At 48.1% G+C, this 11,881-nt stretch overlaps 1 protein-coding gene across 2 annotated transcripts in view; it reads left to right on the forward strand.

The window, feature by feature from the left end:
* Positions 1–11,655, forward strand: part of LOC142244913 (uncharacterized) — a 120,627-nt gene extending 108,972 nt beyond the window's left edge. For both annotated transcript variants that reach the window (XM_075317017.1, XM_075317016.1), the window contains exons 5-7: positions 9,295–9,902; positions 10,316–10,461; positions 10,688–11,655. In XM_075317017.1, the coding sequence (XP_075173132.1) occupies positions 9,295–9,902; positions 10,316–10,461; positions 10,688–11,486 (1,553 nt within the window). In that variant the 3' untranslated portion in view covers positions 11,487–11,655. The remainder of the gene's footprint in view (positions 1–9,294; positions 9,903–10,315; positions 10,462–10,687) is intronic.
* The last annotated feature ends 226 nt before the right edge of the window (positions 11,656–11,881 follow it).

An 11,881-nucleotide genomic window follows, 5' to 3' on the forward strand; every position in this document is an offset into this window, starting at 1 on the left:
CAATCAGAGGCAGGACAGAGAGAACAGTAACTGTCAATCAGAGACAGGACAGAGAGAACAATAACTGTCAATCAGAGGCAGGACAGAGAACGGTAACTGTCAATCAGAGGCAGGACAGAGAGAACGATAACTGTCAGTCAGAGACATGACAGAGAGAACAATAACTGTCAATCAGAGACAGGACAGAGAGAACGGTAAATGTCAATATGAGACAGGACAGAGAGAACGATAACTGTCAATTAGAGGCAGGACAGAGAGAATGGTAACTGTCAATCAGAGACAGAACAGAGAGAACAATAACTGTCAATCAGAGGCAGGACAGAGAGAACGATAACTGTCAATCAGAGACAGGACAGAGAGAACGGTAACTGTCAATATGAGACAGGACAGAGAGAACGATAACTGTCAATCAGAGACAGGACAGAGAGAACGATAACTGTCAATCAGAGACAGGACAGAGAGAATGTGAACTGTCAATCAGAGACAGGACAGAGAGAATGGTAACTGTCAATCAGAGGCAGGACAGAGAGAACGGTAACTGTCAGTCAGAGACAGGACAGAGAGAACGGTAACTGTCAATCAGAGGAAGGACAGAGAGAACGGTAACTGTCAATCAGAGGAAGGACAGAGAGAACGGTAACTGTCAATCAGAGGCAGGACAGAGAGAACAATAACTGTCAATCAGAAGCAGGACAGAGAGAACGGTAACTGTCAATCAGAGACAGGACAGAGAGAACGATAACTGTCAATATGAGACAGGACAGAGAGAACGATAACTGTCAGAGACAGGACAGAGAGAACGGTAACTGTCAATCAGAGGCAGGACAGAGAGAATGGTAACTGTCAATCAGAGACAGGACAGAGAGAACAATAACTGTCAATCAGAGACAGGACAGAGAGAATGTGAACTGTCAATCAGAGACAGGACAGAGAGAACGATAACTGTCAATCAGAGGCAGGACAGAGAGAATGGTAACTGTCAATCAGAGACAGAACAGAGAGAACAATAACTGTCAATCAGAGACAGGACAGAGAGAACGGTAACTGTCAATATGAGACAGGACAGAGAGAACGATAACTGTCAATCAGAGACAGGACAGAGAGAACGATAACTGTGAATCAGAGACAGGACAGAGAGAATGTGAACTGTCAATCAGAGACAGGACAGAGAGAATGGTAACTGTCAATAAGAGGCAGGACAGAGAGAACGGTAACTGTCAGTCAGAGACAGGACAGAGAGAACGGTAACTGTCAATATGAGACAGGACAGAGAGAACGATAACTGTCAATCAGAGACAGGACAGAGAGAACGGTAACTGTCAATCAGAGGCAGGACAGAGAGAATGTGAACTGTCAATCAGAGACAGGACAGAGAGAATGGTAACTGTCAATCAGAGGCAGGACAGAGAGAACGGTAACTGTCAGTCAGAGACAGGACAGAGAGAACGGTAACTGTCAATCAGAGGAAGGACAGAGAGAACGGTAATTGTCAATCAGAGGAAGGACAGAGAGAACGGTAATTGTCAATCAGAGGCAGGACAGAGAGAACAATAACTGTCAATCAGAAGCAGGACAGAGAGAACAGTAACTGTCAGTCAGAGATAGGACAGAGAGAATGATAACTGTCAATCAGAGACAGGACAGAGAGAACAATAACTCAATCAGAGACAGGACAAAGAACAATAACTGTCAATCAAAGGCAGGACAGAGAACGGTAACTGTCAATCAGAGGCAGGACAGAGAGAACGATAACTGTCAGTCAGAGACATGACAGAGAGGACGGTAACTCAATCAGAGACAGGATAGAGAGAATGATAACTGTCAATCAGGGACAGGACAGAGAGAACAATAACTGTCAATCAGAGACAGGACAGAGAGAACGGTAAATGTCATTATGAGACAGGACAGAGAGAACGATAACTGTCAATCAGAGGCAGGACAGAGAGAATGGTAACTGTCAATCAGAGACAGAACAGAGAGAACAATAACTGTCAATCAGAGACAGGACAGAGAGAACGGTAACTGTCAATATGAGACAGGACAGAGAGAACGATAACTGTCAATCAGAGACAGGACAGAGAGAACGATAACTGTGAATCAGAGACAGGACAGAGAGAATGTGAACTGTCAATCAGAGACAGGACAGAGAGAATGGTAACTGTCAATCAGAGGTAGGACAGAGAGAACGGTAACTGTCAGTCAGAGACAGGACAGAGAGAACGGTAACTGTCAATATGAGACAGGACAGAGAGAACGATAACTGTCAATCAGAGACAGGACAGAGAGAACGGTAACTGTCAATCAGAGGCAGGACAGAGAGAATGTGAACTGTCAATCAGAGACAGGACAGAGAGAATGGTAACTGTCAATCAGAGGCAGGACAGAGAGAACGGTAACTGTCAGTCAGAGACAGGACAGAGAGAACGGTAACTGTCAATCAGAGGAAGGACAGAGAGAACGGTAACTGTCAATCAGAGGAAGGACAGAGAGAACGGTAACTGTCAATCAGAGGCAGGACAGAGAGAACAATAACTGTCAATCAGAAGCAGGACAGAGAGAACGGTAACTGTCAGTCAGAGACAGGACAGAGAGAATGATAACTGTCAATCAGAGACAGGACAGAGAGAACAATAACTGTCAATCAGAGACAGGACAAAGAGAACAATAACTGTCAATCAGAGGCAGGACAGAGAACGGTAACTGTCAATCAGAGGCAGGACAGAGAGAACGATAACTGTCAGTCAGAGACATGACAGAGAGGACGGTAACTCAATCAGAGACAGGATAGAGAGAATGATAACTGTCAATCAGGGACAGGACAGAGAGAACAATAACTGTCAATCAGAGACAGGACAGAGAGAACGGTAAATGTCATTATGAGACAGGACAGAGAGAACGATAACTGTCAATCAGAGGCAGGACAGAGAGAATGGTAACTGTCAATCAGAGACAGAACAGAGAGAACTATAACTGTCAATCAGAGACAGGACAGAGAGAACGGTAACTGTCAATATGAGACAGGACAGAGAGAACGATAACTGTCAATCAGAGACAGGACAGAGAGAACGATAACTGTCAATCATAGACAGGACAGAGAGAATGTGAACTGTCAATCAGAGACAGGACAGAGAGAATGGTAACTGTCAGTCAGAGACAGGACAGAGAGAATGTGAACTGTCAATCAGAGACAGGACAGAGAGAATGGTAACTGTCAATCAGAGGCAGGACAGAGAGAACGGTAACTGTTAATCAGAGGCAGGACAGAGAGAACAATAACTCAATCAGAAGCAGGACAGAGAGAACTGTAACTGTCAGTCAGAGACAGGACAGAGAGAATGGTAACTGTCAATCAGAGGCAGGACAGAGAGAACGGTAACTGTCAATCAGAGACAGGACAGAGAGAACGGTAACTGTCAATATGAGACAGGACAGAGAGAACGATAACTGTCAATCAGAGACAGGACAGAGAGAACGGTAACTGTCAATCAGAGGCAGGACAGAGAGAATGTGAACTGTCAATCAGAGACAGGACAGAGAGAATGGTAACTGTCAATCAGAGGCAGGACAGAGAGAACGGTAACTGTCAGTCAGAGACAGGACAGAGAGAACGGTAACTGTCAATCAGAGGAAGGACAGAGAGAACGGTAACTGTCAATCAGAGGAAGGACAGAGAGAACGGTAACTGTCAATCAGAGGCAGGACAGAGAGAACAATAACTGTCAATCAGAAGCAGGACAGAGAGAATGGTAACTGTCAGTCAGAGACAGGACAGAGAGAATGGTAACTGTCAATCAGAGGCAGGACAGAGAGAACAGTAACTGTCAATCAGAGACATGATAGAGAGAACGATAACTGTCAATCAGAGGCAGGACAGAGAGAATGGTACCTGTCAATCAGAGGCAGGACAGAGAGAACGATAACTGTCAGTCAGAGACATGACAGAGAGGACGGTAACTGTCAATCAGAGACAGGATAGAGAGAATGATAACTGTCAATCAGGGACAGGACAGAGAGAACAATAACTGTCAATCAGAGACAGGACAGAGAGAACGGTAAATGTCAACAGGAGACAGGACAGAGAGAACGATAACTGTCAATCAGAGGCAGGACAGAGAGAATGGTAACTGTCAATCAGACAGAACAGAGAGAACAATAACTGTCAATCAGAGGCAGGACAGAGAGAACGGTAACTGTCAATCAGAGACAGGACAGAGAGAACGATAACTGTCAATCAGAGACAGGACAGAGAGAACGGTAACTGTCAATATGAGACAGGACAGAGAGAACGATAACTGTCAATCAGAGACAGGACAGAGAGAACGATAACTGTCAATCAGAGACAGGACAGAGAGAACGATAACTGTCAATCAGAGACAGGACAGAGAGAACGATAACTGTCAATCAGAGACAGGACAGAGAGAATGGTAACTGTCAATATGAGACAGGACAGAGAGAACGGTAACTGTCAATCAGAGACAGGACAGAGAGAACGAAAGGTAACTCAGTCAGAGGCAGGACAGAGATAATGTGAACTGTCAGTCAGAGACAGGACAGAGAGAATGGTAACTGTCAATCAGAGGCAGGACAGAGAGAACAGTAACTGTGTCAGTCAGAGACAGGACAGAGAGAACGGTAACTGTCAATCAGAGGAAGGACAGAGAGAACGGTAACTGTCAATCAGAGGAAGGACAGAGAGAACGGTAACTGTCAATCAGAGGCAGGACAGAGAGAACAATAACTGTCAATCAGAAGCAGGACAGAGAGAATGGTAACTGTCAGTCAGAGACAAGACAGAGAGAATGGTAACTGTCAATCAGAGGCAGGACAGAGAGAACAGTAACTGTCAATCAGAGACATGACAGAGAGAACGATAACTGTCAATCAGAGGCAGGACAGAGAGAATGGTAACTGTCAATCAGAGGCAGGACAGAGAGAACGATAACTGTCAGTCAGAGACATGACAGAGAGGACGGTAACTGTCAATCAGAGACAGGATAGAGAGAATGATAACTGTCAATCAGGGACAGGACAGAGAGAACAATAACTGTCAATCAGAGACAGGACAGAGAGAACGGTAAATGTCAACATGAGACAGGACAGAGAGAACGATAACTGTCAATCAGAGGCAGGACAGAGAGAATGGTAACTGTCAATCAGACAGAACAGAGAGAACAATAACTGTCAATCAGAGGCAGGACAGAGAGAACGGTAACTGTCAATCAGAGACAGGACAGAGAGAACGATAACTGTCAATCAGAGACAGGACAGAGAGAACGGTAACTGTCAATATGAGACAGGACAGAGAGAACGATAACTGTCAATCAGAGACAGGACAGAGAGAACGATAACTGTCAATCAGAGACAGGACAGAGAGAACGATAACTGTCAATCAGAGACAGGACAGAGAGAACGATAACTGTCAATCAGAGACAGGACAGAGAGAATGGTAACTGTCAATATGAGACAGGACAGAGAGAACGGTAACTGTCAATCAGAGACAGGACAGAGAGAACGAAAGGTAACTCAGTCAGAGGCAGGACAGAGATAATGTGAACTGTCAGTCAGAGACAGGACAGAGAGAATGGTAACTGTCAATATTAGACAGGACAGAGAGAACGGTAACTGTCAATCAGAGACAGGACAGAGAGAACGAAAGGTAACTCAGTCAGAGGCAGGACAGAGAGAATGTGAACTGTCAGTCAGAGACAGGACAGAAAGAACGATAACTGTCAATCAGAGACAGGACAGAGAGAACGATAACTGTCAATCAGAAGCAGGACAGAGAGAACGGTAACTGTCAATCAGAAACAGGACAGAGAGAACGGTAACTGTCAATCAGAGACAGGACAGAGAGAACGGTAACTGTCAATCAGAGACAGGACAGAGAGAACGAAAGGTAACTCAGTCAGAGGCAGGACAGAGAGAATGTGAACTGTCAGTCAGAGACAGGACAGAGAGAACGATAACTGTCAATCAGAGACAGGACAGAGAGAACGGTAACTGTCAATCAGAGACAGGACAGAGAGAACGATAACTGTCAATCAGAGACAGGACAGAGAGAACGATAACTGTCAATCAGAGACAGGACAGAGAGAATGGTAACTGTCAATATGAGACAGGACAGAGAGAACGGTAACTGTCAATCAGAGACAGGACAGAGAGAACGAAAGGTAACTCAGTCAGAGGCAGGACAGAGATAATGTGAACTGTCAGTCAGAGACAGGACAGAGAGAATGGTAACTGTCAATCAGAGGCAGGACAGAGAGAACAGTAACTGTGTCAGTCAGAGACAGGACAGAGAGAACGGTAACTGTCAATCAGAGGAAGGACAGAGAGAACGGTAACTGTCAATCAGAGGAAGGACAGAGAGAACGGTAACTGTCAATCAGAGGCAGGACAGAGAGAACAATAACTGTCAATCAGAAGCAGGACAGAGAGAATGGTAACTGTCAGTCAGAGACAGGACAGAGAGAATGGTAACTGTCAATCAGAGGCAGGACAGAGAGAACAGTAACTGTCAATCAGAGACATGATAGAGAGAACGATAACTGTCAATCAGAGGCAGGACAGAGAGAATGGTACCTGTCAATCAGAGGCAGGACAGAGAGAACGATAACTGTCAGTCAGAGACATGACAGAGAGGACGGTAACTGTCAATCAGAGACAGGATAGAGAGAATGATAACTGTCAATCAGGGACAGGACAGAGAGAACAATAACTGTCAATCAGAGACAGGACAGAGAGAACGGTAAATGTCAACAGGAGACAGGACAGAGAGAACGATAACTGTCAATCAGAGGCAGGACAGAGAGAATGGTAACTGTCAATCAGACAGAACAGAGAGAACAATAACTGTCAATCAGAGACAGGACAGAGAGAACGGTAACTGTCAATCAGAGACAGGACAGAGAGAACGATAACTGTCAATCAGAGACAGGACAGAGAGAACGGTAACTGTCAATATGAGACAGGACAGAGAGAACGATAACTGTCAATCAGAGACAGGACAGAGAGAACGATAACTGTCAATCAGAGACAGGACAGAGAGAACGATAACTGTCAATCAGAGACAGGACAGAGAGAACGATAACTGTCAATCAGAGACAGGACAGAGAGAATGGTAACTGTCAATATGAGACAGGACAGAGAGAACGGTAACTGTCAATCAGAGACAGGACAGAGAGAACGAAAGGTAACTCAGTCAGAGGCAGGACAGAGATAATGTGAACTGTCAGTCAGAGACAGGACAGAGAGAATGGTAACTGTCAATCAGAGGCAGGACAGAGAGAACAGTAACTGTGTCAGTCAGAGACAGGACAGAGAGAACGGTAACTGTCAATCAGAGGAAGGACAGAGAGAACGGTAACTGTCAATCAGAGGAAGGACAGAGAGAACGGTAACTGTCAATCAGAGGCAGGACAGAGAGAACAATAACTGTCAATCAGAAGCAGGACAGAGAGAATGGTAACTGTCAGTCAGAGACAAGACAGAGAGAATGGTAACTGTCAATCAGAGGCAGGACAGAGAGAACAGTAACTGTCAATCAGAGACATGACAGAGAGAACGATAACTGTCAATCAGAGGCAGGACAGAGAGAATGGTAACTGTCAATCAGAGGCAGGACAGAGAGAACGATAACTGTCAGTCAGAGACATGACAGAGAGGACGGTAACTGTCAATCAGAGACAGGATAGAGAGAATGATAACTGTCAATCAGGGACAGGACAGAGAGAACAATAACTGTCAATCAGAGACAGGACAGAGAGAACGGTAAATGTCAACATGAGACAGGACAGAGAGAACGATAACTGTCAATCAGAGGCAGGACAGAGAGAATGGTAACTGTCAATCAGACAGAACAGAGAGAACAATAACTGTCAATCAGAGGCAGGACAGAGAGAACGGTAACTGTCAATCAGAGACAGGACAGAGAGAACGATAACTGTCAATCAGAGACAGGACAGAGAGAACGGTAACTGTCAATATGAGACAGGACAGAGAGAACGATAACTGTCAATCAGAGACAGGACAGAGAGAATGGTAACTGTCAATATGAGACAGGACAGAGAGAACGGTAACTGTCAATCAGAGACAGGACAGAGAGAACGAAAGGTAACTCAGTCAGAGGCAGGACAGAGATAATGTGAACTGTCAGTCAGAGACAGGACAGAGAGAATGGTAACTGTCAATATTAGACAGGACAGAGAGAACGGTAACTGTCAATCAGAGACAGGACAGAGAGAACGAAAGGTAACTCAGTCAGAGGCAGGACAGAGAGAATGTGAACTGTCAGTCAGAGACAGGACAGAGAGAACGATAACTGTCAATCAGAAGCAGGACAGAGAGAACGGTAACTGTCAATCAGAAACAGGACAGAGAGAACGGTAACTGTCAATCAGAGACAGGACAGAGAGAACGGTAACTGTCAATCAGAGACAGGACAGAGAGAACGAAAGGTAACTCAGTCAGAGGCAGGACAGAGAGAATGTGAACTGTCAGTCAGAGACAGGACAGAGAGAACGATAACTGTCAATCAGAGACAGGACAGAGAGAACGGTAACTGTCAATCAGAGGCAGGACAGAGAGAACGGTAACTGTCAATCAGAGACAGGACAGAGAGAACGGTAACTGTCAATCAGATGGAGCCAACCGATATCCGCACCGGCTCTGTCCACAGCCTTGTCTACTGCTCACATTTCCTCCAGAGCTGCAGTTCCAATTCTGCTGCTTTCCTGTTATCTCTCAGTCTGCAGGACCACACATCTGCATAGAGCAATCTATGAGGGGTAGGTTACACTCGGCAGCCGGGGTTGACGGTGCTGCTCAGAGGAGGGATATCCAGACCATAATAACCCGAGGCCTCGGCACGCCATGCTGGTCACACTGCACTGTACATGATGTGACTTTACACAGCAGCACGTACAGCGGCACTGTGCAGGGCATTTTGGGGCTCGCTGGGTTTAGCCCCGGAAATGTCCCTTTGTTTCCATACGAATCACCGGGAAATGTCCTGTGGATTCAATGTCATTCCAGACTTAAATCAGAATCAAACATGGCGCCTCTCCTGTCCATGGCCATGCCTGGTATTACAACCCATGTGGGTGACTAATCTAATAATCTTGTATAACAATTTCTCAGGGCAGCTGCCATATATTTGAAGACCCTGATACTGCTGGGACTGTAGAGAAGTCTTTCCATACACGGCAGCATCAGATGTATAGCTATATGAGGTGATAATATGGCGGCGAGCGCACACAGGTGACATTGCTGATTAGCATCTTCTGTATTGCACAGGGCCGGTCCTGATGAAGGCGAACACCACGACAGGGTGCAGCTCCAATACCGACCCCGCGGGTCACTCGTACCGATCGCGCCATCGCTGGAGCAACATCAGCAGCCTGAGTACGGACAGCGGGATCGTCGGGGTCAACGATGAGAAGGAAGAATGTGAAGGGAGCACACGAGCCGTGAAGCCCGGGGAGGTGGAGAGGGTGGACAGCGGCATTGGAGACGCACTTTCCAGAAAGTGGAGAGCTCGAGTAGCGGGAGCGGCGGCTTCTCTGGAGGCGTGGGAGGCGCACCGGCCGTGCATCGACTGCGGCGAGAGAAACCTAGCTATGGACGCTGAGAGCAGAGGAAAGAGGCGAGAGACGCTGTGCACCCGATGCGTCACCCGGAGGACAGAGCGGAAAGAGGCCGTCCTGGAGTTCGTCAACACCGAATCCAGCTACGGCGAGGACCTGCGGATCATAAAGGAGGAGTTCTACCTGCCCATGCAGACGGCCGGGCTGCTGACACGCGAACAGCTGGCTGTGGTGTTCAGCAACATCCAAGAGCTGCTCGACCTCAACGAGAAGTTCCTGGAGGTCCTCCAGGAGGAGATAGACCAAGCCTTCGACCAGGTGAGAGGACGACGCCTGAGATCGGTCTATCCAGACCCCCTGGTGTCATCAGCATCCGCCCCATGTAGGCTCCCAACATGCCCGGTCCTGCAGGAGATGAGGACCAGCAGCAGCTTACTCCACTGCAGGACACATGCACACTCAGCAGAATTGAGCGTGCTTGTGTGTGTGGGGGGGAACTGTCATCACTAAACCACCCCGTATCTAAACATGGCGGCTTTCTTCTAAAACCCCTCCTCCCCTGTCCATGGATTGTGTCTGGTATTGGATATTATCTCCACTGAAGTAACTTGCAATACCAGATATAACCTGTGGACAGGTGTGGCGCTGTTCCTGCAGATATTTACTGTTCTTGAGCAATCTCTATCGGCTCCGGTGGGGACCTGCTGATGCGTTTCACTGTGTTTCCTCAGGGGGACGATGATCTGATGACCGTCTGCATCGGGGAGATCTTCCTGGACTTTGTGAACATGCTCCCGGCCTTCCAGACTTACTGCCTCCAGCAGCCGACCTCCATGGCCACGCTGAACGCTCTGGAGAAGGAGAAGGAGCTTCTCAGGTGAGACGGCGCAGGACCACCACCCCTATCGGATCAGAGATGATACCACCCGGGACCAGAGCTCCCGCACAGATGTCACTGACTGACGCCCTGGTTCCCATAATTCTCACCTTCAGTAAATGTCCCCTAAATGTTAGGTGCAACTTAGATATGAAGTAAGAGGTGCTGCAGCATCTGCAGCAGAACATTGCGGATTGTCCTGACCACGTCTGCCTCTTCTTTTCAGGATCTTTCTGGACGTGTCTCAGAACGATAACACTGCCCTGCGACGCATGAACCTGCGCTCCTTCCTCATGGCTCCCCTCCAGAGGGCCACCAAGTACCCGCTGCTGCTGAGCCGGATCCTCAAGAGCACCACAGAGTTTCATCCGGATCACAGCGGCCTGTGGGAGGCCAAGAGCAGGATCGAGTCGCACCTGGAGCACATCAACATGAAGACCCGGCAGGAGGGGAACCCCTGGATGCTGCGCTCCTTCCGCAGGGACAGCAGGAAGAACAGGGAGGTGACCAACATCGAGATGAGGGAGATGGCCATCAAGCAGGTGGGCTGGCCCCGGGAGGAGACGCGCTTCATTAAAGAGGGGCTCCTGCAGATGGCTCAGCCGACAGACGGGCAATGGGTGAAGAAGGGGTGCAAGGCGCTAAAGTTCCACAATGTGCACGCGCTCCTGATAGTGAACGTGAAGAGGACGTCAGACTCTGGCCTGGAAGGCGGCTCCTCCGACAGAACAGTGAAAGATGCAGTCCTGGTGCTTATTAAAGACAAAAGCAACGGGAAATTTGTGATGCTCAGGGACCCCCTGAGACTGGCCCACTGTGTGGTGTCTTCTGATCCAGACTGTGACGACACCTTCGAGCTCCTGGAGGTCAGGAGAGAAGGGTTTGTATTCCGGGACACGGACAATTCCCAAACTCAGCACTGGTTCCAGCAGATGAAGAGCTACTCCAGCGAGCTCGGGTCCTGGAAGAAGCGGCGAAACGCCCTGCCCAATATAATGATAAACACAGTGCAAAACCGATCCTGAGACCGGGACCCGGGGGGCGGGCCGGGGGGGACCCAAAAATCTGCACATATGTATCAGACCACAATCCGGGAAGGCGGGCCGGGGGGACCCAAGAATCTGCACATATGTATCAGACCACGATGCGGGCTGGGGGGGACCCAAGAATCTGCACATATGTATCAGACCACGATCCGGGGAGGCAGGCCGGGGGGGGACACAAAAATCTGCACATATGTATCAGACTATCAGACCATGATCCGTGGGGGCGGGCTTGGGGGGACCCAAGAATCTGCACATATGAATCAGACCACGATCCGGGAAGAAGGTGGGCCGGGGGGGACCCAAGAATCTGCACATATGTATCAGACCGTCAGACCGTGATCCGGGGGGACCCAAGAATCTGCACATATGTATCA

Source organism: Anomaloglossus baeobatrachus, chromosome 7 (genome assembly GCF_048569485.1).
Source record: "Anomaloglossus baeobatrachus isolate aAnoBae1 chromosome 7, aAnoBae1.hap1, whole genome shotgun sequence".
Taxonomy (NCBI): domain Eukaryota; kingdom Metazoa; phylum Chordata; class Amphibia; order Anura; family Aromobatidae; genus Anomaloglossus; species Anomaloglossus baeobatrachus.